Below are 26955 nucleotides of genomic sequence, written 5' to 3'. Positions count from 1 at the left end.
ATTACTAAACCCAGTATATGCATTTAAATGTGTGGTGTGCAACACACTGACAGTTCCTACAACAGCAGAAAAAAAAAAATTAAATTACAATTGTTTGTGTGTGTACATCTGAGAAGAGCGTGCTATGTTACCCCACTGCTCTTGAAGTGTGTTCAGGTTGTCCAAAACCCTCTGGTGGTAGAGTCTCTCCAGCTGGATGAACAATAATGCACGCTGGTCTGAAAGCCAACAATTCAGAAAAATAACACACACAACAGGAACACAAAAGACAACTGTCTGCTTAAAAAAGTGACTTGTTTTCTACGTATGTGCCATTACAGGAGACAGATGTGTCAGAACTCATAATGAGCAGCAAGCCTATTTTTGATTTTTGATTCACTCAGTCCAGTCCTTTGACACAACCATTTCCAGACCAGAACATTTTTTTCTGCAGTTTTTCAAATCATTATTATGAAGGTTTATTATTATGATTGTTCAACTTTCCAAACCAGTAAGCAATGAAAATGCATCTGATTTAAAAGAAGAGCGGGACTTCCAAAAACGCTCAAGGCAAAAAGAGCAGGACTTGGCTATATATAACAGACTATAAAACTGCTTTAAACTGTATCTTTAGGCACTTTTTTTATGAGCAGCTGGATAAGAAGTCACATACATGTTCTTTTTTTTTTATAATCACTTTTAGTAAAACCAAAATATGCAGTTAAACAGGAACCATGTAGAAAATTAGACAATGTATTTTTTTTATAATTTTTGCCAAAAACATGGTATATCCAAGAATAGAATAGTGTGCACTAATAAAATAGGAAAAACATGACAAGTCAGGGGCAAATATGTGGCAAGCTAAGAGATGTCTGCAGCATCTGAAAGCAACAGGATCTAAAAGTCATGTCTTTAGAAGTTTGTACTTAAGAAACGGTGAGTTGTCTGTTATGTGTAAAGACAACATTGATCCATAATTTAGGTTTAGGTGTATTTTTAATCATTGAAATATTAAGTGGTTCATGCTAAATAGTTTAACTAACGGTAAGAACTAAATCTAAAAACAGCCATGACTGGATGGAAAATGACTGAAAATCGAGCAAATGTCCAATGAAACTTCAGAAAACCTACGGCTTAAAACCACGTTAAAGTTACAAAAAAGTCTGTCACTGTAGAAGCTAAATAAAAAGAAATGTCACATTTGTTTGTAGCACTGAAGGAGGACGAGGATAAACTGAGTGAAGAGGGAAGATAAAATGGAAGGGGTTCATCAGGATGCAGACTCATGTTTATGGATATGGGCAGCCAAAGCACAATCCTTCTTTGACATGACTCAATGCTTTCTCTCACTAACTAATGCTCCACGGACACATGGCAGCAGGGCTAGTTTCCTTTTTCTTTTATGCATTCATGCCTTGAATGCTATCGTCTTTCCACAGATTAAACCTCCAACTCTACTTTGCTCTTCTACCTTTTCCCATTCAGTTCATAAACCCTCATCATTTTCTCCTATTCTGTTTTAAGGTTTGACAGCATTCATATGACTGTACAGTATTACTTTTTATGAATGGGCCAACAGAATCACGGTGTACAACAATGAGCGATCAAGAATGAGCATTCTTTACAGGATCTTGTTGCTATGACGAAGGAGCATTTTCTTGTCAACATAAAAGTTAATGATCAAGGGAACAGCATATAGGACTTACACAAAAAGATCAAATAAATGTAATACCCACCACACACACACACACATGCAAGGATACAGTCTTTCTGAAGGACAAAGGCCTCAGCAATCTGCAGGGAAAGAGACAATACAACGTTTCATGAAGTACATGTGTTTTCTTGCCAGTTCTCACAGACGCAATTCTTAAGAGAAACTTGTTAAATAAAGGTTCAAATTCAGGCTAAAGTAATTCTTAAATAGGGGCATCAAAATAAATAAACAAATAAATTACACCATTGTGGAAGATAAGAAACTACACGAGCCAGAGCTAAAGCAGAGTAACAGCTACAGTGACTTCTGTAATCATTAACTGCGAGGAAAAAAACATTTTGTGACATAATACAGCTGTGCAATCATAGGTCACTTTAAAAATGCAGTGAACATTAAAATGAGGGTGAAATTATTTACCAATAAACAGAAAAATTAGACCATGCTGGAAACTCTACCTTCAGTAAATGTGGTGTTCGTGTCGCTCTGCTATCTCAGAACAAGAGAAGTGTGTGTGAGAGCAAGAGGACAAGGGGAGGAGGAGGACGAGGAGGAGCAAATGAAAACACACACACAAGGCTCTTGCATGTCCAACAACTGCATGAGCTTTCTAGGTACTGTGTTCACAGGCAGTCATTTACAAACAAGTTTGGCCAAATGAGAGTTTTAGATTGTTGCCAGTTTAGGTTTTTTAGAGTGTAGTTTTGTTTCACGTGTTTGAGTCAAGATAAGTCAACACTTTTGGGACCATCACTTAAGTTAAACCACTCCATCATCAAAAGTAACGTCTCTGCCTGTGAGAAACTGAGTTGAATTTGGATGTTTTATTTGTAGAAGCATTCACATCTCATTTACCGAGTGTCTCCTTATGGTTGTCCTCTATTAAAATGGTAAACATTTGATATATATGTTTTTGTACAGTAATAGGAGCCAAAACCTGACAGAACAGGAACTTTCAGGTCTCCTTTACATCAACATTAACTTTCTGAAAATGTAGCGTCTACAAGGTGATTTTTTTTAATTGATTTTAAAATTTGAACATATTATTAGGTTATGATTATGTTTGAAGTAAGGCATGGAGTTAACTCAGCTCTGACGGTTGAAGATCCCTTTGTTAATAGAGGATGATAATACTTTAGACATGTACTCTAAATGAACTACACTCATTTCTATTTGTACAGATTTTGAAAGTGTTTGATCATATAATACACCTGCCACACATTCACTTCTGTGACAATTATTTTTTGTTCAACTTGGTATTTTATCCTACTTTTAATAACACCAACCGGTACTGGTGAGGCTTTACAGTAAAAATAAACATTTATTCAGGTTTAATTTCAAAAAGTCTAAAATACCCGCCCTAAGTCAGATAAATGTTGAGAAAATAAAAGTATAAAGCACAGAGCATTTTTCTTTTTCCTGCACTGAATTGTAGAAAACATTTTAATTTTACTTGTGAATTGACCACAGCTTGTTATAACTGTGATGGCAAAAACTGCAACATTAAAAGAAAATTTTTTTGTTATATACCTGGATGACTGAGAAAACAAACTTTGTGATTAAAAGAAAATGGTTTTGCATCCTCACGTAGGCCTGAATGTAACACAGGTCAGGTAGGCCTGGTGGAGTGACCGAAAATGCTAATCACACTGACTAAAAGAAATAAATCACTGCACCTTAAAAATACGAGTTCAGTCATGCAGATCTACTGCATGTGTGAGAGTGAAAGCATGCCAAAGGCCTGAGAGTGTAGAGTTTTCTTTAATGCCGTGTGCTTGTGGCTTCTGTGCATGTCTGTATTTCTGTTTGTGATTAAAAGCAGAGAACACCTCTGCCTGAGGGTACAAAGTGCCATTCTGATTTTCAGGTTGAGTGGATAAATGACTGTGCTTTAAAAACTTGTGTGAGAGCAAGATTGAAAAAGACAGGTGTGACAGAAAGGTAGCAAGACCTCAATGAAAGGACAGACTGCCTGATCAAATGAGCCACTGATAAAAATGGTAGCAATGCACAGTTCATAGTCAATGACACACAGTGGAGATAAGACAGATTACCTGATGAAAGTATTGTGGAAGATGGGCATCATCGTCTCTTTGTGCCAACTGTTCGAGAGACTTCAGCAGATCGAGACTTAAAACGGATCCCTTTGAGCAAGTGGAGAATGAGGAACAAGTGGTCACTGGAATGGATATATTTTGTTCTTGACTGGAGGGTAAACATGGCATGGTGGAAGTGGATTCTCTATCTGTTGTATTAGGCCCAGTGGTGAAGGTGAGGGGCTCCGTTATTGCACTTGCAGGAGTGGAAACATCAGTTCTTCTTAGTTCAGTTAAGATAAATGTCACTGGTGCTGAGCTGTTAGGTCCTGTATCTGAGCTGGTGGACCCATGGGTGAAAGCGGGCCCACAGTTAAAAACAGGCTCCATAGATGAGGTATTGTGTTCTGCAGAGAAATCTTTAAGCGTCTTGTCAGAAGCTTGTGCGACACATTTAGGGCCAGCTGGTCCATCAGAGGTCATCATCTGTGAAGTAAAATCTACTGGTTCTGAGTTAAGAGTAGGCCCGTGCATGAAGATCATCGACCCAGTTACTTCAGCGTTAGCTTGGCTTAGTTCCAACAGACTGATGGGATGTAAAGTTTCCAGACTAACTACTGGAATGACAGGGGAGGTGGGCTCTGGACTGGGGCTGAAAGGATAAGGAGTCTCCAACAGACTGCCTACAGGGGGAAATACAGAGAGAAGTCAAATGAGAGAAACATGAGGAATGGTGGTGTCCTGAAAACAATGTGGGCTACGTAGATAACTGAAGTGCTTTTTGGGGAAAACCCCGTATGATGCAGAAAGATGGTATGCATCCCACTTTGGGTGGAGCCGCTCTTCTTTCTAAAAATTTGGCCAATATTGTTAGTCCTCCAAATGATTGACAACCCAGGGTCCAGTCCAGGAAGCAGTTGTAGTCTTACACACCTCTCTGCTGCTTCTCCTCTGTTACCCACCCAAAACCCATTGAAACAGTGCCAGCTAGCCCACGGCCCAAATTAAATAAACCAAACATCAACTCTAAAAACATAAATCATAAAAATCTTATTAAAATAAACTATTACTTTACCATAATAAAATCATCAAATGTGGATTATTGAACATCAGATCTCTTTCCTCTATGTCTTTGTTAATTAATGAGCTGATAACTGATCATATTGATTTATTCTAACAGAAACTACTAGTAGTAGTAGTAGAAGTACTTAATATATCATCACAATCCTGTTCTGTTTGACCATTTTTAATAACTTTTGAGTTTACATTAACTGACTACACAGCTACTAAGAATAAATTTCAAAAGTGTTTATCAGAGAACGCTGTAACTAAATTTAAAGAATCTGGTCCATTGATATTTTCCTTTGTTTTTCAGAGTAATGCACCAGAGAGCAGTGACAGATAATCTTGTTCATAATTTTACAACTTCAATGCAAACTTCCCTTGATAAAATTGCTCCTCTGAAAAAGAAAGTGATCAATCAGAGGAAACTGGCTCCTTGGTTCAATTCAGAGTTACTTATTTAAAAAAAAACATGCAGGCATCTAGAAAGCTGGAAAGAAAATGGTGCTCCACTAATGTTGAATAATTTTATTTAACTTGGAGAAATAGCCTGCTAACATATAAGAAAGCCTCTGTAAAGCTAGAGCTGTATATTATTCATCTTTAATATACGAGAATAAAAATAACCCCAGATTTCTGTTCAATACTGTACTAGACTAATGAAAAGCCCTGTGTCTGTTGAGCCATGTATCCCTACAACTATAAGTAGTGATGACTTCTTGAGATTCTTATAAATAAAATTATTTCAATTAAAGAGATATTCAAACCATCTTTCCTTCTACTACCCCTAGTCCCCTGTCAGATGATGCAAGTTTAGAGATATTACTAGAACCTGGTTTGTGTTTGGACTGTTTTTGTCCTGTTGAGCTCTTGGAATTGTCAAAAATACTTAAATCTAAATCATCAACATGCCTGCTAGATCCTTTCCCAACCAGACTGTTTAAAGAGGTATTTCCCCTAATTAATATCCACATTTTGGATGTGCTTAATTTATCTCTAACGAATGGTTATGTACCACAATGCTTTACGGTTGCTGTAATTAAACCTTTACTTAAGAAATCTGATCTTGACTCAGGAATCCTTGCTAATTATAGACCTATATCTAACCTAACTTTCAACTCAAAAATTCTAGAGAAAATAGTTGCAGGTCAGTTGTGTGAACATCTGAACAGAAATCATCTGTTTGGGGATTTTCACTCAGGGTTTAGAGCTCATCATATCACAGAAACAGCATTGGTGAAAATTACCTCTGATAATGGACTTGTGTCTATACTGGTCCTGTTAGACCTCAGTGCTGCATTTGATACAGCTGATCACAATATTTTACTACAGAAGCTTGAATATGATATTGGGATTACAAGAACAGCTCTAAGATGGTTTACATCATATTTATTTTATATTTTCCAGCTTGTAAATGTAAATAATGAATTTTCTTTAGACACCAAAGTTAGTTGTGGATTTCCTCAGGGTTCAGTGCTTGGACCAATACTCTGTACCTTACATATGCTTCTATTAGGTAAAGTTATTAAACAGCATGAGATACATTTTCATTGTTATGCTGATGATACTTGGTTATATTTGTCCATGAAACCCAATTAATCCAATCAGTTACTTAGACTTGTCTTATAGACATAAAAACCTGGATGGCCTTTAATTTTCTGCTTTTAAACTCAGACAAGACTGAGGTTTTGGTTTTTGGACCTGAGCATCTTAGAAATACATTTTGCATTATTTTACTTCCTCTGGATGGCATTAATTTGGTCTCTAGTTCTAATGTAAAAAAAAAAAAAAAAAAAGAACTTGGTGTTATTTTTAATCAGGATATGTCTTTTAACCCCCCCCACTAAAAAAAGTTACCAGGACCACTTTCCTCCACTTGTGTAATATCACTAAGATTAGAAACATCTTGTCCAAAAATTATGCAAAAAAAAAAAACCTCCTAACTTCACTTCCCTCACTCTGCTGCTCTTTACTTGCTCTACTCTACCCGCTCGTATTTGTAATTATTTCTTAACATGTGCTTTTCTTTTTTTACTTCTTCCCTCCAATAGAAAGTACACCTGGACCTGTCATTCTGTGTTTGTTTCTCCTTCCAGTCCTCTCAAACCCCAGCGGGTAGAAGCAGATGACAGCTCATCCTGAGCCTGGTCCTGCTGGAGGTTTCTTCCTGTTAAAAGGGAGTTTTTCCTTTCCACCGTCTCCTTTGTGCTTGCTCAGGATGGAAGACTGTGACAAAGTGAATATTCAAAACAATCTCCTGGTTTTCTTAGATACATAACTTTTACTAATTGGCTTTTATAATGCATGTGAATGTTTTTGTACTGTGCCCTGAGACGACTTTTGCTGCGACTTGGCGCTATATAAATAAATTTAATTAAAGTGAACTGAATACAGGTACCGATTAGCTTCTTTTTTTTTAACTGAAAACCAGAAAATTAACTTACACTAAAACAAACAAATGCATTCTCGTATCGTCATTAATTCAGAAAATATACAGTTCTTGAAGACCTATTCTAACAGTACTGCCATGACCATTACTTGCGTAAAGCCAAACTTTCCTGAATGTCACCTCACTGTAAACTCAAGTAATGGGGACTGAAAACCCAGTAACGAGGCCATTTTAGTGGAGAAAATACTGCAAATGTATTTAAAACATGTTTATCATATGTTACATATCTTGTAAAAACTTAATAATTATGAGGTTTCCTTCATTACCAGTGTATGCACTCAACACACGGTTATGATCATTTTCTGTAATATCCTGATAGGTGCTGACTGCCATCAGACTGTAATTTGTGTAATGTACAATGACAACAGGTATGTAGGTGTGTGAGAGTGTAAATGAGGAAGTTTGTCTCCTTAAATTTGGAAGTGAAATTGTGAGCTTGAAGCTGATGTGTTGTTTTCACACAGACTGTCACATTTATATGGTTGCCACTTTTTTCTTATGCTTTTTGTGTCTGTAGTATTTCTATCAACTTCTAATTAAAAAATCCAGTTTAAGTTTATCAGTCATGTAATCACAATGACATCATCATCACTAATCATACAGACCCCAGTTTAGATTTTTGACCATCTGATAGAATAGAATTACAACAGAAAGAAAGCCTGACAAACCCAGAATGATGTTTCTTTAACTAAGATCATTCTGTTGTGTTTGGTATTACAGAGACTTAGTGGCTCTAAGTGTTATAACTGGTGGACTTAACATTTACAAGTTGCATACTTTTTATATTAAAATGTGTTGTGAATGATGATTACTCAGATTACTCAGAGATTATTTTTTTTATAGTGTAACCCAGCAGACGACCTAAACAGGTCAAATGAGATTTTAAGTTGGCATTAGCTCTGAAAGTGTGGTCAACATAAAGATGAGTTGAATAATTTACTTTGATTAAATAATGTCAAACTGAAATAAAAATGAAATGCCCTAAGCATTGTAATAAACTCATATAATCACTGACCTCACTACCGTTGAACAGTCAGAAGTGAAGTAGTTAAGAGCTGCAGTGTGTTTATCAAGTTATGCTGACACTGAACTCTGTAAGGTTTCATTTATTTTCATGTTCCTCGTTACACCACAATCTGATGTTGTAAACGACTCTAATAAATGTGACCGTCTAAATGCAAATGTAGATGAGGTTGTTGAATACATTTGTGAATTAACAGAAACAGCAACAGACCAGCTGATGTCCTGTTTGTTGATGTGGGATTATTTACCTCCCTATTTACATACAAATTATATAATTAAGATCAGATCTCAAGAAGCTACTTGGGATGCATGTGGAAACACGTTCTCATTGCAAGTGTGAACGCACATAATTTGAGATGCCAAATTGCGATTAGAACACCCAGAGCAAATCATAAAACCAGACCTCTGCGCTCAGATTTTAGACAGAGTACCAGCGACTTGTTTCCAGCACACAACAGGAAGAATGTTATGGCTGATGAACCAACTGTGAGGTTCACAGGGACAAATGGTATCGAGACAAAGTGTGCGTGACTAGCTGTTAAAACATTGACAACTTGGAGAAATATGTTTCCAAATAAAGACCAATGGATTTAAAAAAATACCAATTTTCATAAAACAACAAAAAAAAATGACGATCAGATGCATAGTTCAAAATGTTCTGCTGCCTCCATCTGAGAGTATACTTTTTTCCATCTTTCAGATGCTCCCTTCTTCAGGGGTCGCCGCAGCAATCTAACTCGCACGAAGACTTGGCAGTTGTTGTTATGCCGGGCGCCCTTCCTGACGCAACCACAGACCACCGAGCTACCACAGCCCTCTGTGTGGAGCAGAGAGCTGCTGTCTAGGGCACCCAGGGGAGCAGATAGTGGGGGTTAAGGGCCTTGCTCAAGGGCCCAGAGTAGGGCAAATGAGGGTGGAGACAGGTGTTTCACCTTTCCAAACCACATTTTGATGTCGTTCTGGGGAGCTGAACCGGCGATCTTCCAATCACCTTCGCTAACCTCTGTGCCACCACTACCCCACTAGAGACAGTATACTTAATATAAAAAGATATAAAAAAAAAACAACAACAACTTAGTAACAAAGTATGCAAAGAATAACTTTTTATTTCTATTGTATTCAAGTTTTTGTGTCCCTTACCAGTTTCTGAATAAGAAGAATCAGTCATGGGAATATCCGGAGACTGGCAGTAAATTAGAGAACTTGACGCCTCAGATTCTTCTTCCTCCTCTTCTTCTTTCATCACTTCATCATTGTCTTCTTCCTTGTTCTCATCTCTCCTCCTTCCTGTGGATCCTTCCTTTCTCTTTACAACCTCCTGCTCATTTTCCCCATTGTTGTTTAGAGGATCTTTGTGAATGAGGCCAAATGGTTCTTCCTCATCGTTCTGTGAATGAGGGAGACTTTGTGTCTCGTTGAGGTTTTGCATTTGAGCAGCGAGAGCTTCGGAGTTGGGTAAGTTATCACAGAGGTCAAACCCGTCCAGATGAACCTGCGACATTCTGCCGTCCGCCTCAAACTGACCTGAGAATGAAAGAGACAATTTAGCCAAAACGACAGCTACATTTGTACAGTAAGAAATTCCAATGGAGACCTGATTTGTGTGCGAGTCTGTCAGCTGACTCAAACTTTATAAATTATTTAAAGACTGTAGGTTGCAACATGAGACAACAGTAACCCCGGTGCAGATTAAAAGGTGCCAAACCAGCCTTCCTCATTCACAGCTGTTATTCTCACTGTAAATCAAATCCAGGTGGTTTTCTATTACAGTTGTAAAATTATTCAGCTTATATTTTGTCAGAAAATTAAACGCTTAATTGGTAACTCTAAATTGTCCCTAGGCGTGAGTGAGTGTGACTGGTTGTCTCATGGCCCTGTGCTGGACTTGCGACCTGTCCACAGTGTCCCCCGCCTCCCGCACAGTGATAACTGGATATGGGCACCAGTGACCCCCGCGACCCGAAAAGGAGGAAGTGGATAAAGATAATAGATGGATGGATTACCACCGTGATCCATTGATTTCCACAGCTTTAAGGTCAGTGCTGCCAGCTAGAGAAGTCCCTCTTCAAGCATGCAGAGATTAACAAGATTAGATAGAAGGAAACTACAGAAAGCATGAGAGAAGCCGACATGGTTAGACTTCACTCAGAGGGGAAAGAGAAAAGAAGAAAACAAGTTTTGCACCATTCCCCAGCTGCCAAACAACCCAGATGATAAAATGTTTTAGAATAAAGAACACAAGAGCCTTTTCAACACCATTTGAAATACACATGTTGTATATTTATGCCCAAGCTGACACACATTTAGAAAATTCTGAAACATTTAGAATTAATGTTAAATTAATGTTTGAAACAAAATGACTTCTGTAAACCTTGCTCAGTGTGAAAACTTGGAGAACGGTTTGGTTTTAGACAATAAAACCTTCAAAATTTTATGAAAACCTGCATATTTACATTTCAAGCTGTGAAATCAAAGTTAAGCATAGTGATTAATCATGATTAATCACAGCCCCAGAGTGTGATTAATCTGATAATCGATTGACAGCCCTAGAAAAAATGCAATAGACAAGTCTTGAACTTTTTAAACAGCAACCATAAAACGTATGAACAGGTTAAATTACTTAGACTGGGATGAAATAAATCACACATTTCCAACATATTTTCATAAAAAAGCAAACTAAATGTTATAAAATGCAACAAAATATTTCACAAAATCCTGTCATCAAAATGCACTGACACTAAAAATCTTCAATAGAGTGAAATTTGATTTATTAAAGGATTCTCAATAACAAAATGTATCATTTAGGAGAGAAGCCGGACCAAATACAGGTGAACAAACAGGTAAACGGGTTTATAGTGTAAATCAGTATTGTGCAACAGCAGGCTTTTCCCTTTTTCTTTCTCACTTGCGTTTACAGCTGACTCAGCAATGATAAAAACCAACACAACAAGAAGAACCGCTTTTCAGTTGAGTGTCCTCAACAACCAGTGAAGCTGCACCTCAATGTGTGTTGGTCCAAACACAAAATTCGTAGAAAAGTCCCTAAGTCTCCAGTACAATGTGTTAGGTGTTCATGTGTGAAAGAAGCTTAAAAATTAAACTAAACGTTAACAATTTATTTAGTTGTCTTCAACATCATAAAGTCCTGTCAACTTTGACAACCAGAATAATATGGATAAATTAAGTACAACGTCAAGGGTCTTTATTTATTTATTTATTTAATTTACCCGTTATTTATCCAGGTAGTCTCATTGAGCCACGAGAACTCATTTTCAAGAGAGACCTGTTTAGGGTGCAGATGGTGGGGGTTAAGGGCCTTGCTCAGGGGCCCAGGGTGGGGCGAATGAGGGTGGAGGGAGGTGTGGGTGTTTCACCTTTTCTACACACATTTTTGATGTTGACGGTATCGGGAGTTGAACCTGCGACTTTCCGATCACAAGCCCATCTTCTAACCTCTGCGCCACCACTCCCCAATTGTCCTTCGCATCGCATGTGGTACATGAGGTGGAATGAAATTGTGTACACAGGGTCCAAGTTACACTTAACAATAGCAAAATATAAATTGTAAAAAAAAATAAAAATAAAATATACTAAGTAGAAGCAAATATAAAACAGAAGTTAAGAAAAGAGAGAGAATGAAAATGATTTACTCCAAATGTTTATGGAAAATAACCATTTTTTATTCTAAGATAAATATGCAATAGAATAAAAAAAAAGGTAATGAAATACATAGATCCAGCTTATCTCAGAGGAGCAAAGCTGTCGTGGTTTCTAGATGAACGCAGGAAATTGTTTTTCTTTTAATGATATGCTGTTAAGACACAATCCTCACATTGGGAGAGACGAAAGAAACAAACACACCAGGCAAAACATCAAATTTCTATATTCCCGTTAATTTGCTCATGAACACATGGTCGAAACATCGAGACAACTCTAAAAAGAGAGGTGAAACCCCTTTTTATACCATCAACACACGTTTCATAGTAGCCTTCGTATATCGTAACGAGACAACACCCTATAAATGAAAACTCTGCCTGCTTTCTGCGTGATAAAAATCTGAGTTGCAAACAGAACAAGACTGTTTTTGCAGAGTAATAATTGCTCCATGGTATGAATTTGAGAGATAAACAGTTCCAGACCATAGCAACTAACTCTGACATTGAGATTTACACAGCAATAACCTCAAGATCACACACAAAAAAAAACTTTGCTAACTTGCTTGGGAGCATTTTTGTTCAGCTGTATCTTTTTCTATCTCACCCAGTGTTGTCCGTCCACAAACATCCATTCTCTCCTTGTTTTTGTTTATTTTCCAAATCTGTGACCTTCTCCTCAGGAGACCATGAATAATAAGACAGGAGAGGGGATCAGCAATGCAACCAAATGGAAAAAGAAACAGCCCTGCCCTGCTTAGTTCCTCTGTGAAAGGCCCAGGAATGAAACAAAAGCAAAAAATAATAACTCAAATGAACTCACATTAGCAGGCATTGTTTTAAGAAACTAATAAGACTAGATACAAGCTAGAAGCATTATAAATGTAAGAACCTAAAATATGTTCAGTAATCACACACAGGAAGGTGGAGCACTGGAGCTGGCCAGTGTTCAAGCTGAGCAGCCAAACCTTGGAGTTTTTTCAGCTGCAGTGTGATTCTACTATCTAAAATATCTAATTGACAAAAACAGCTCAAATTTATTCATCTGTAAAGTTAAGTCAAAACGCAGGCTGCACACGTCCCCTTAATGAAATAACATTCAGTAAAGCAGGACCTAAAAGCTGTCAGGAGACAAACTATATAATGATTAAAGAAGACAGACAACATTTTTTGTAAATTGTCATTCGCAGTATACGATGTAGGACAAGTTTGACTATAAAAAAAAAACAGGACTAAAACAAAATCATGAGAGCAGCTGTTCATTTTACTCCGTTATCGACCGTAAAACGTTTCAGTGAAAGGTTTAGGTGCGTTTGAGTACGTTGCTATAAGCTAACACAAGCTAACTGACTGAGCCTGCCGACCAGGAGACACATCTGGACGCCACCAAAACGCCCAGCATTCTCCTCACATACAAGCGTTAGCTTTGGCATCACTGGGCCTGTGTTTAAATGTTGCGACACATAATAGTTTATTGGTACTCACGGCAGAGCTAAACATCAGACTCCTCTCCAAAGATGTTGTTGTTGTAATGACGGGTTTTTCCGCTGACAGCCAGGGGTCGTCGCTGTCACAAGGCCCAGCTCTAAGCGCTCTGTCGTCACCTACTGGTTATTTGGTGTTACTACACATCACATTGTACCTTTTCGTCCATATTTTCCCAAGAGAGTTCAACAGTGTTATTTTGGCAACCACTTAAGTTATATTCCACTCTATACTGCAGCAGAGACTGCTTGTGATGTCATCAGCTCAGTGGTTACTAAGCTACAGACACAGTACCCTAGTGAGTCATATCTGGTGATTTTAATCATGTCTCCAGGGCCGGTCCAAGGCATAAGCAGCTGCTTAGTGCCCCAGGACCATTAGGGGACCCCCTAAGTGAAATTTAATTTTTATTTTTTTTAATGATTTCTATACGATTCCATTTAATATTTTAAGTTCAGCTTTTGCAAATTGTTGCATACATTTACATCGTTTTAAGAACTAATTATTCAACTTTAAATTTCCGTATTAAACCATTTGACGTGGTTTCAAGTAATTGTTCATTTACATTATTTAATTATTTCCTTGATATTTTATTTTATTTTTGTCTGTTTTTGCACAATTTATCTTATGCATCTAAGTTTCATCTGTTTGTTGTTGATCTTGCACTACAAATTATTTTGAACATGACTGTTGCAGTTCTTTGGAACCAAGGATAAAAAAAAACAGATGACACTTTTGCTGTAAAATACATTGCATACTGGTGGTTTTTTTTTTTTTTTTTTTTTTGTTACTTTTAGTACCACTAGATTGCATGTGTAAAACTCAAGGCCTGTGGGCCAAATCTGGCTCACTAACCATTTCTGTGGCTCTGAGTGCTTAGTGTATATTTAGTTGATATTTTTCTTAGTTCATATCTTAGATGTTATTACTGTTTTTCTTATACATTTTATTGTTGGATGTAACTGGGACCCTGTGTACAGAATTTCGCTCCACCACATGTACCACATGAGGTGCGAATGACAATAAAGAAACTCTGACTCTGACTCTGACTACACCCTAGGTTGTTTGTCCACGAGGTCCTCCGTGTCTACTACGACCGACTGGTGGATGACAAAGATAGAGCATGGCTCTTTAAACTGATGAACAGCATCCTCAAAGATCATTTCAAATAGTCCTTTGAGCAGGTCTTTGATCACATATAGGATAATGTAAACAGAGCTGTCAGAGTTGCAATGAGTTTATGTTTGGTGGGTGAATGATCAGATCATCTGACTGATTATTGCAATCCACATTATTAGCAGAAATAGAGGGCCCCAAACCAAATTTTGCTTAGGGCCACATGGAGGCTTGGGCTGGCACTGTGTCTCACTCTCTGCTGCACTTCTGACATTCCAACAGTTTGTCAGCTGCACAACTGGTGAAAACAAAACACTGGTGTTGTATGTAAATGTCAAGGATCCATAAATCATTAAAGCAAGACCCCCTCTTAGCAAATCAGATCACAATCTAATCTAGTTTCTCTGCTCAGAATATATACACTGGCTTGTGCTACCTACTAGTGGCTGGTTTCTAAATCCCTTGTTCAGAGACAACCTGTAATAAAGAGAACAGTGAGAAAATGGTCAACGGAAGCTAAAAAAGCCCTGCAGGGTTATTTTGAGGTTACAGACTGTGCCAGCCACATGGAGAGGACATCAATGCCACAGCTGAGTGTGACCAACTTCTATTAACTTTTGTGTCAACACCATCCCAACCAGAACAGTGAGAGGCTTCCCCAATTACAAACCCTGGCTCACCAGTGACCTGAAGGAACTGCTAAACCAGAAAAACAGAGCCTTCAGGGAGGGAGACAGAGAATTATTGAGGAGCACACAGAAGCAACTAAAAGTCAAGACAAGAAACAGCAAGGAGGTGTACAAGAAGACCGCTGTAAAGTTAGTTTTACGTTGGACATTAAACTAACTTTATTGCAGTTACAAGAAGAAGCTGGAGAGCAAGCTCCAGCAGAACAATATCAGAGAGGTGTGATCAGGGATGAAAAAGATCACAGGCTTCAAGCAGGAGGAGGATCAGAAGGATGGAAGCCTGGACAGTCATGAACTGAACACGTTCTTTAATAGGTTCAGTTCAGGAACAAACTCAGCATCCTCCTCTCTTGCCCACAGCCAAACAGATAAACCACCCTCCTTTGACCCAAGGCTGTCACCCCTCAAATATTATATCTACCACCTCAGTCATGGACCCTTCTTCTTCTACATGTTGGTCTTCAACCAAATCAGAAGATGCTGATACCTCATTTGCCTCCACCCTCTGCGTCTCTAGAAGTCAGGTGAGGAAGCAGCTGGAGTAACTGAACCGGAATAAGGCTGCAGGTCCAGAAGGTGTCAGTCCCAGAGTCCTGAAGACCTGTGCAGAGCAGCTCTGTGGGGTTCTGCAGCACCTCTTCAACCTTAGCCTGACCCAGAAGGTTCCAGTGTTGTGGAAAACCTCCTGCCTTGTTCCAGTACCAAAGAAAGCTCACCCATCAGTCCTCAATGACTATAGACTTGTTGCCCTGACATTCCATGTCATGAAGGTCCTAGAGAGACTTCTGTTGGCCCACCTGACTAAATAAACAAGCACATATCAGGACCCACTGCAGTTTGCTTATCGGCGTGGACTTGGGAGTTGAAGATGCCATCATACACCTGCTTCAGCAAACCCACTGTCATCTAAAGCAGACAGCACTGAGAATCACGTTTGATTTCTCCAGTGCATTTAACAATTCAGTCTGATTTGCTTCATCAGAAACTCCAGATGACTCAGGTGGAGGTCTCAATGATTACCTGGATCAAAGACTACCTGAAAGACCAGTTTGTGAGACTGAAGGGTTGTGTGTCTCTTATCAGATTTTTTACTATTAATAGAAGTTATGAAGATTATTTGAGGACCCTCCAGCTGTTTCATGACCCACAGGAACCCAAACTTTGGCAACCACTGAGAATAAGCAACATTTATCACCTGTGCTAGCCAAAGTGACAGTGCTGGCTACAGAGCAAAAAGAATGAATATATTCATTTCTTTCTGCTGTAACTGTGTAAAAATGAGTCCATAAATTAACAGTCCCATCAAGTGAAATAGTATATAATCTCCTTAATTTTATCCTTAATCTTTTTTTTATATATACAATTACTTCTTCTAAAGCTTATAATTTTTCATTCAAGAGAACTTCAACATTGTTTAGTCTCAAGAATAATGAATAAAATACTGTTTGTTGTTTATCATTATGTTGCTTGTTTTGAGCCCTAGGTGTCAGATGGTGATCACACAAGGGTCACTGCACCCTCGTGTGTTGAGAAACTTCAGGCCAGTGATTTGCAAACGTCCAACTGACATGATACAGGTAAAGAGACAAATAAAAATCTACTAACTACACCTCTCAGTAAAAATACAGTATATTAAATAAGTGTTACCTGAAACCGACGGCTTTCATAATATATATATAAAAAAAAATGAAATGCCCAAAAGGCACAACCTTAAATCATCACATTTTCATTGAATACAAAGTAATGATTTATTAGTTAAGCAGGAACACTCAGCCATTGTAGAAAAAGATCCATACAGTGAGCAGACTAAAATTGCCTTCTTCATATCACATATGAAAAATCTTGATTTATTGACAAGTAAATTATATGCAGCTTACACATTTTATAAAACAAGACATTTCACATGGATGTACAAAATAATACAATTCATATTATACAAAGACAAGCCCTGCACAGTTCCTTCAAAGTAAACAGATGTAGGATGTTTGCAATGGAAAGCTAGTCTTTGTATGTGAAGGACGATATTATAGACTTATAAATGTCATGAGGCATTAAGGTAATTCTTGTTCTTCCCAACAGGCAATAAGTTACATAAAGATGTATTACATTTCATAATGTAGGTATCTGAAACGAACCCAGTAAAATTGTCTGAAATCTAAACTTAAAACCTCAGGTTTATGAAAACAGTGATTTAAAGCAGAACCTTTAAAACCTAACAAAACTATGATAATTTCACAAATGACTTATTTTGTTAATTTTTTTTTATGTTTTTGTTTTTTATTACTTTGCATTATTTTAATAAATTTATTGTACATTTTTTACACGTTTGTACATGCCTTGTGTTTCAGATCTTTTCCACAGAACCTGTTAATCTGCATTTTAGGTCCAGCCCTGCCTTTGTGGGTTCTCCAAGACCTCATCATAAAGCCAGCTTTGTGTGAACTCCTGACTCTTGTCCATCAACTGGAACAGGCGAAGATACTCATCTGGGTATACGTTTCCTGTAAGTATGTCCTCTGGCAGGCCCAACTCTGATAACAATTTACTCCCACTATCAGGAGCCCAGAGACTAGAAAAACACACACAAGAGAAACAATAAGCAAGGTGAAAGGAAAGGATGAAATCACATTAATGTCATCTTAAATATCCTGTGGTTTACCCAAGACTAGAGCTGGGCGATATATTGATATTTTTAAAATATTGATATATGTTTGGGGTTTTTCCTGATATAAGTTGAGACTAGGGGTGGGCGATATGGCTCAAATATAATATTGTGATATTTCAGAGCATTCTGACGATAACGATAAATTTTGTGATATAACAAAAAAACAAAAAAAACAAAACAGAAATCATAGTTATTCATTTGACAAAATTAACGTAACATGTTGCTTTGCTGTATTATATAAAAACTAAAAAAAAACAAGGGTTAATTTGACTGAAATTACTTTATTTAGTAAAAGTATTCAGTCTATATACAAGTAGAAAAATAAGATTGATCCTTGTGTTATTTAGATTGAATAAGTCTGCACAAAATATAGATCAATAAATCCACCACAAAAACTAAAATGCAGGTGAAGTTTCCCAAAATAACTAAATAAAATGAAGCTTAAGATCTGTTGAGCATAAATGTAACATCAAAATATGTGTTGCCTTTAAATGAGCTATAACTTCCAGAACTTGTAACAAGGTGATCAGCTGACCCTGAAGCTTGTGGTGTTTCAGCTTCCTCTGTTCCTGCAGGAACGATTCATTCGATTCATTTCCCTGATGCTCTGTCTTTCATCACCCGACTCTGTTCTTGGTCCATGGACTGTGGAACTGAGACAGACCTGCGCATGTTTGTACTGGCAGTTTAGAGCGGGGGAGACCCGCACCGGCAGCTCAGGGGGGGGAGAGACGAGCTGCGTTTGTACCGGCAGCTCAGAGCGGGGTGTGGAGGGAGAGACAGCTCGAGCTGTCTGTACCTGCCGTTTAGAGCTGGGTGGAGAGAAAGCTGAGCCGCGCGTTGTTTTTAGCTTTTTAGCTAGCTAGTATTGAGCGCAACTAATTTAGTGTTACACTAGTACAGACAGGTGGAGGGGGGGTGCGCAGTTCGGTTTGGTCGTTCGGCGCACTCGGTTCTGTTAACGGGGCGGGGCGCTTGACGTATTACGTCATGAAATTAGCATATAATGATACCATTTTTTTTGCCTGGGCAAGCTTTTTTTTACCGGTATTATCGTGAACGATATGATATGGCCCAGCCCTAGTTGAGACTATATCAATATAAAACAAATACTTGGAAATCCTCCTGCTGTTTCTTTCTCCCACGTGCCCCCCCCCCCCCCATTCCTCCTTGAAAACAAACCCAGCCCCTCAGCCGCACTCCCCCCTTCCTGCTTCTCCAGGAGGTGGGCAGGCAGGAGAGGAGACGTTTAGCACACGTAAACACGGAAGATAATATGAAGAGCAGCTTAGCTGCTGAACAAAATGAAAAACAATAGCTGTTCTTTTGGAGATGGTTTTGATTTAAATTGTCAGATGAGGGGCAGTAAGATGATTTCTGTAGACAATGCTGAAAACAAGTCCCGACGAAAGGTCGGAACTACGAATCTTCTTCACCATTTAAAACAGCGGAGTGGAATATGAGAGTGTGTGAGGCTGCAGGGCCTCCTTCCCTGACAAAACAAAAAACACAGGCCAGAAGTCATTTAGCCGTGCTGTGCCTTTTGAGAGGTACAGAGGTGGCAACATTAATAAATCAATAGCTTATCATATCCATAAGACACGGTCTTAAGCAGCTAACAAGACGGTTAGCCATCTTGTTCCACAGCTGAGGCCCATGTCTTAGCGAAATGATAAGCTGCTGATTTATTAATGTTGCCACCTCTCTGTGCCTCAGCTGCCCCCAGCTGAAGAGGATTATTACTTAATATATAAAAATAATGTCTAAAAAATAAACTATTTAATATATGTAAAGTTTATTTTTTAGACATTTATTTTGTACAGTTACAGCTGTTGTTAATAAATGTGCCAGCTTTGACTCAGAAATAGATTTTTGTTATTATTTTATGGAAAGACAAAAAAATATTGAGATATCTAACGTATATCGCGATTTACCTTAAAAATATTGAGATATTAATTTAGGTCCATATCGCCCAGCCCTACTCTAGACTTCATGAGTGTTCAACCAAGAGCAGCACTTTGATGAAGCATGTGTACAGTGTGTAGGCTCCATGTCCGTCAGAAGTTTTCTTTTGTGTAAACTGCTTACTTGAGTTTGTCAATGAGCTTGATCTTCCTCCTCACCAAGCACTGTTTGATCATCATCAGCAGGGTGGAAGCATTAGAGGGATTTAGGTTTGCAGAGAACAGGTCTGCCCGAGGACGCATTCGCACCAGGCACATGTGATTATTTGAAAGCTGAGGGGAGATGTTTAAATACTTAGTAAACACAAATTGTGTTTAAACTGACATTACCGAGCCTGCTCTTTGAATTACCTTCCTCTTCTTAGCACCAGACACCAGAAACGACTGCAAGGGTTCCTGCACAGAAATAAGACGGCTATGTTGCACTTGTGTAGGACCAAAGAAGGCAAAATCCTAAACATTCATTTTCTGGAGCTATCAAAAAACCTGATGCAGGTACTCTTCTCACCATCAACAAAGTCTAACCTAACTACTTCTAACAGATCTGAATAAACACTAAAGGTTCCTTATTTTCCTTCATTCCGTACCTTGTGTAGAAGTTCAATATCACAAGCCATCTGCCAGAGGATACCAAAGGCTCTGTAGGTTATCATGTTACCAGGAGGAGACACCATTTTCTAATAGAGAAACAACTTGGTTAACTATTTTACACAAGAGCCTGAGTAATGATGCATACAAGTAATCAAACTACCACAGCATCAGCTAATCAATCCACTGTTCTGTGAAAAATGAATAAAGTAATCGAGGGAAGACCACAGAAACCTTTAACTATAGCAACTAATAAATTGCAAAAACTGTTGGTTTAAAGCTGCCTGTATACAATAAAATGTGATGTAATATATTCCAACACACAAAAACAATTTGAATTAGCATAGTTGTTTTGTTTTTACCAAGTATTCCATCTCGTCAATAAAGAGGTTGAGCTCTATTCTTCCATATCTGTAAACAGATAATCGCTCAAACAAAGCATAAACCATCTTAAACAGGAAGCCACGCTTATTACGCTGGGGCAGGATTCCCACCACCTTCACTGGGACATCTGGAGGGATGCACAAATGAAAACAACAACAAACACAGACAATTTTAAAAACCTGACACACTACAACACAATACGCATAACTATTTGCATATAAATATGCTCAAGTGTAAAAAAACATTAAATTCCTTTCTTCAATTTATCTAAAAAGGGAGTTGAATTGCTCAAGTCTAAGATTACTAAGCCCAGAAATGTGTTCTGGGGAAAAATGGGGGTATAGGGGAGTAGTTCAGTCAAAAAGGCTCAAGTAAATGATAAAAGTCATTTAGTAAGTTAAAGTATAAACATGCATGATAGAAAATCTGCAACATTATAGATTTGGATTGTGGCTGTTTGTGTTTTCTTACCATCATCCCAAGCAGCTTCTGATATTCCCAAGTCAGTGAACAGTTTGTCAGCTAACATTGATGGAGGTTTCACAATGCCACTGCCGATGGGGTCAAGGCAAAAGAAGTTACAGTAAACCACTTCCAGCTGACCATCAAGATGTGCCTCCAGTCTCTACAACATAAGTGATAAAACAAAAAAAATGAGCAGCATGTATGACTAAAAAGTTGTTTTACACTTTAAAGGCATTTGTAGTACCTGCAGATTAGGCAAGAAGGTTCTGTCACCCTCAAGAGCTACAACTCTCTGAGCACCAGCATTTAGTAGTGTTCTTGTCAACACCCCAGGACCTAAACCCCCCCACAAAGAAATAAAAATGTCATGAGTATTTCACTGCCAAGGACACTAAACACACGCTCATAAATATTATTTGTGGTGCAGCTTCAGTAAATAAATAAAAAAAACACACCACACATTTTGTTAAGTTTGTCCAAAGCTGGATTACACAACAAATACAACGTACCTGGGTTACATTCGAAGATAACAGTTTTACTATTCTGTAGATCAGGTCCCAAATGCTGCGCTACCACATTAGCCAGATCTGGATCCACAATGAAGTGTCTGACTTTTTTACAAGCCTGAGCCTGACGAATATTATCCTCCAACTCCCCAAGATCCAGGTAGTCATAGTGGCACAAAGGATGAAACTGGCCCTGTGAAGAGACAGTAATTCTCAGTGAAAAGTGTTCTAGATAAAAACAATCTGCAAAAAAAAAAAAAAAAGATGTGCATAAATACATCAGGGTGGTTTCTATTTGTAAGAGACAACCTATTTTCACCTCCTTCAACCAGATTTCGCAGTTTGCCCATTGGACAACCAACTGAAACAGACACAGGGTAAAGTTCTCTGACAGATTTCCCTCATCTGTAAAAAATAAAACTATAAAATTTTGAACCATTCGAATTTGGGCTGGACGGTCCCAGATTGTGACCACCCTGTCCCACGCCCTGAATGAAGAGGGGCAGGACACCCAAATGCCCCGCATTTGACACGAGCTGACCGGGCTCACCTGTTCATGGCGTGTCTGTGTGGGAGGAGGGATAGAGCAGTTGTTTCATGGGCTTCCTGCAACAGCAGCTGTCAATTTGCCATAAATAAGGCACACTTAAAATCCTTTGAATTTTCTCAAAAATCAACAGTGAGCCTTATAATCCGGTGCACCCTATGTGTGAAAACAGACCCGTTCATTGATATTGCGCCTTATAGTCCGGAAAATATGGTATATTGGCTGTAAAGTACAAGTTCTCGGCTTTCAGAAACTGTTTTTTACTTATAGCACAAACTATTGCAAACTTACAGCAACGCAAAGTGAGCTTAAAAACAGTCATTGGCAAGAGTCTCGGAATAAAAGATAAAACATTTTGTTCTTAAAAGTTCAGGTATGTTTATTAATTGATTCATCTATCAACCATAATATATTAGGTAAAAAAATATTTGCTTATTAGATTAAATATTGATTGGGGGATTGTTTGTGTTTGTATGTGGGCTTGTATTGGTGGGTAATTTAAATGTCTAAAGATTTACAGTAAAAGTAAATAATCTAATCTTTATTTGGTGTGGACTTCATTACTGGACAAACAGTGAACTCAAGATTTGTAGACCCAGATGTGGTTTGTAGGGAAGCTTTGTTTGTCTACTTGTTCTATTTTATCTCCCTGCTACAGAGGATACTTGGTGATGGAAGTCCAAAAAAACAACAACAAAAAAAACATACGTTAATGCGTTCTGAGCGTCGTCATCATTGTACAAGCATGTGCAACTTGTGCACGTGACTACACTTCTGGTCTTCTAAAGGAGACCGAGTCGCTACGGGAGCACGCTCAGCCTGTTTGTGTCCCTCACAGTGAAAGGAGGCTGTGTCTGCTGCTTTATTTCTTCTAATTAAACAATAATAACACTATAAAAACTACAATGTATATGTCCCCAGGTTATAACAAAGATGTATGTCTCTGTTTAATATTCTCCCTAAACTCACATAGCTCTCTCTGTGAGTCAGTTTCAGGCATTTGTAGTTCATCATAAACGTCTGCAGAAGAATTCAATTCTACACAGTGTTTTAACAAACAACAACAATGTGTCTTGGCTGTTTGGATGAGCTAAACTTGATCATACTGGATTTAGAATCATACTGAGGGGGAACTGTACTGTGATAAATAAATCAAATATGAAAAATAAATAGTATTAAATTACTACATGATCTAAAATCCTATACTCCCTTTGAATGAAATAATCATTTTAGGGGCGAAATCTGATACACATGGCAACCCATCAGTTAAAACAATGAAATTACATAAACTACAGTTAAGTTGTTAAAACTCCTCCCTTCATTCAGAATGCTGTTGGTCTTGATGGTGTCGGTTAAAGCCTTCTTACAACTTCTATGCTTAATTAGAGAGCACTATACTGTGTACTTTTACTAAGGTCATGTACACAGTATACTCCTCTTTACTTTAGAGAAGTGACCTGTATGCAAAGCCTAATGATAAGGAAGAGGATGAGGAGGAGGAAGCTCCACTCGAGCAGCTCCTGAAAGAATCTGTCACTCAGGAGCTGGGTCCATTCCTTGTATCTGCACCAGAATTTAATCTTCTGCTCTAAACACCAAAGTCTATAAAGTTCATGTGAATTATGTATTCCTCACTGATGTGGAGAAATGAAACGACATTTCATTCAATTTTGCATGGTGCCACTGTACAATTTTGAATGATAAAGTTTATAAAGTAAAGTAAAAGTAAACTACATTTTTCTTGAGATTGTTTGGCCTTCTTTATTTTAAAGGTTGCAGACAAGCAAAAATGTTGGCAACCAGACACTGTCAAGATGTTGTCTACTGGACAACCTGGAATATTTAATGATGTCTACTAGGGGTGCACCGATTGCAGTTTTCTGGACGATTTCTAAAAAGTCTGACCTGCAGATTCCGATTTTGGCCGATACTGATTTTGTTTTATAAACGACACTGTCAGGAGTTATAAGGTCACAATGCACCTTCAAGTTTCCATTATTTCATTGAAAAACATACGCTGAACAATATCCTAGAAACAGTACAAACTTGTTTTAACTCGCCATGAGGTAGCGCTCTGAAATATAAATGAAGTTTACACAATTGTTAAAACAAACAAACAAACAAACAAACAAAAAATTTGGTAAAATCAGTTTCTCATGCAAGTATCGGACGATTTCCGATTTTCAAAATTATCGGGGCCGAAAAATCAGTGCACCCCTAATGTCTACCCTTGAATATACAAACCTTTCTGAAGAGGTACAGAACCTTTTTATAAATAAAAAAAGGAAAAAAAAAAAGACAAAATCAACTTTACGGTTTTCAAAGATTTTAGCAATGCACACACCATAGTCTGACACGTCAGTAGATTTAAGCCTTATTAGCTGTCAAAGTGTGCAATTTAATTTATTAGATGCTTCAACAATTTGTTTAGGGGCAAATGAAATTCAAAAACATTCCCAGTCTTTCTTTACTACTAAATTAAAATTCACACATTACAGTTTGGATTATTTTGGCAAAGCTCATTTGCAAATGATCATAGTCCCAACTCCTAATTTTACGCTCGCCACTGCTCAATTTCCTACTCCCAAATAAATTTACAGCTTTTAGTCTCGGTTTGTTTTCAGAAAAAAGAACTTTACCCTTTAGTTTTTAATCCTGATGTCTTTGATTCTACTGTTGTTCCTAAATTTGTTTACACAAAAGGGACTTTTTTTTTAAAAACCCAACTATCCATTGCGTGCCAAGAGTGTCAGAAGTGTACTTGCAATTGCTGGAATGTAAAGAAACGACTCATTGGCAACAAAGCATGATTATTTTGATTTTGCTAATTTATTACAAATCATGAGAGATTGACCAAAAACACTTATGGTAGTGAATGATGTGTATTGACAGGGTTATTTTTTTATCATAGATGATGCACACAAACAAAATATTTATAATTTTTAATAAATAAATAAAAAAAATGCTTATTTTGACAACTATTGTGGCTTTACAGCAGCAACAAAACTTTGCTAAGGCAGACATCTAGTTTGATGTAAAGGAGAATTTATCACCTAGCAAGTTTAATTTGTAAGCTATAAAATATATATATCAAATCCCTTTGCAGGTATACAAATTTGTAACAAATACCTCTTACAGGGTACATTAAAACATTATTATATAATATGCCAACCTGTTCTTATAGTCTGTGGTACAAAAGTTAAGAAAAACTTTAATCACTTTAATTGTCTGTCCAAACAGGTCTCACTTGTAAATGAATCTTTGAGGCTCAATGTGATTTATCTGTTTAAATAAAGGTTGAATGGATGAATGAAAAACCAATCTTTGGTCCAGTGTCTCCTATACTGGTAAATGGTATGAAGTATATTGGATGATCATGAACTTGTCAATCTCACGAAAATATGATGGTACTTTGTCAATGTCAGTCTGCATCAAAACTAAAACTCAGCATGAATATAAATATAGCAACACAGACAATACTATAGGAAAATCAAAAGAAACACAAAAGAAACTAATCACTGATTTAAAGTAGCTGGATATGTCGCAGTGTTTGCATACTCCTTTGAAAAATTGTGTTTTTAAAAAGCAAAGACAAGAAAAACCGCCTACCTGTACAGCTGCTGCAGACAGGTTTCTTTGGGCCAACGCTGACGTTCTCTCTGAACGAGGCAGTTGGGAACTTGGACCAAGTGAAGGCCGACCAGGACCCAAAGAGTCCATGCTGTAATATCTTCTATGAAGTCCAAGAATCCTAGGACCACAGCCCATAGGGACCATCACTGCCTTTGGTAAACAGCATCTACTTCTGATGGTGCAGCTGCAAGAATGCAGCATCAACTCCACCGCTTTACAAATGTGGGTGGACATGGTGAACTGGTACCTCTGGAAGAATTTAATGCCAAACGAAATTAGAAACCAACAAGAAAGAACAGTTGTGATGGCAATAATACACGTGGTTGTGACATGAATTACAAAACAAACTATAATTAAATTAAATACATTAATAATTCTCAAATTTTACACTCACTTGCTGGCTTAGTTGGTAAATAACTTAAAAAGCATTTAATACAAAACCTTTAGGTCAAGTATTACTGGCACGTTGCATTTGGAAGAATACGCCTCTTCTAACAATAATATTTTAACACAAAGTTGACTAGCCACATAAAGTGACTGCCCTTTACAGCGTCAGAATAAACACAGAAACCCTGAAATATGTATTTTGTTACCTAGGGTGATCGTGTCAAACGTGTACCTGTGCTAGCCATTAGCCACGTCTATATCACAAGAATACCGATTTTATCACAAAAAAGCAAACATACCTTTCTAGAGATGGTCGTGTATTTACAGGTCTAACAAAATAGGTCGTTAAAACCTCCCCTTGCGCCTGTAAATAACGAGATAACTAAGTGACATTGAGCCCATCACATCTTTACCCTCTACGTAGAAAACTTCTACAAATCTCGTGGTGCCTCGTGCGCATCTTATTGTCGTCATAGAACATGCGACGAAAAACTACAGGAAGTAGTTTGATTATCAACGCACAAAACAATGCAAAGGATAAAAGTCGCATTTTATTAGAACTTGAAGCTTCTGAAATGCTAATCAAAACCAGAAAATTTTAGTTACATTCAAA

General features: G+C 37.8%; 1 protein-coding gene and 1 long non-coding RNA gene across 2 annotated transcripts; both read right to left on the bottom strand.

The window, feature by feature from the left end:
- Positions 1–167: 167 nt before the first annotated feature.
- On the bottom strand, positions 168–3844 carry LOC119430078. The gene is made up of 3 exons (XR_005187887.1): positions 3745–3844; positions 1743–1773; positions 168–218 (listed from the first exon to the last, which is right to left on the bottom strand). It is a non-coding gene; the product is annotated as an uncharacterized LOC119430078 (long non-coding RNA).
- Positions 3845–17494: 13650 nt separating this feature from the next.
- On the bottom strand, positions 17495–26810 carry tfb2m (transcription factor B2, mitochondrial). The gene is made up of 10 exons (XM_037697514.1): positions 26642–26810; positions 25932–26204; positions 21779–21968; positions 21514–21605; positions 21276–21429; positions 20783–20931; positions 20420–20509; positions 20184–20228; positions 19957–20105; positions 17495–17772 (listed from the first exon to the last, which is right to left on the bottom strand). The coding sequence occupies exons 2-10, from the start codon at positions 26187–26189 to the stop codon at positions 17583–17585; spliced, it is 1317 nt and encodes a 438-aa protein (XP_037553442.1). The 5' UTR covers positions 26190–26204; positions 26642–26810; the 3' UTR covers positions 17495–17582.
- Between the last annotated feature and the right edge of the window lie 145 nt (positions 26811–26955).

This window comes from Nematolebias whitei, chromosome 2, assembly GCF_014905685.2.
Source record: "Nematolebias whitei isolate Nwh7 chromosome 2, NemWhi1, whole genome shotgun sequence".
Lineage (NCBI taxonomy): Eukaryota > Metazoa > Chordata > Actinopteri > Cyprinodontiformes > Rivulidae > Nematolebias > Nematolebias whitei.
Note: the sequence above shows the minus strand (reverse complement) of the source record. Positions and strands in the feature narration are given on the sequence as shown.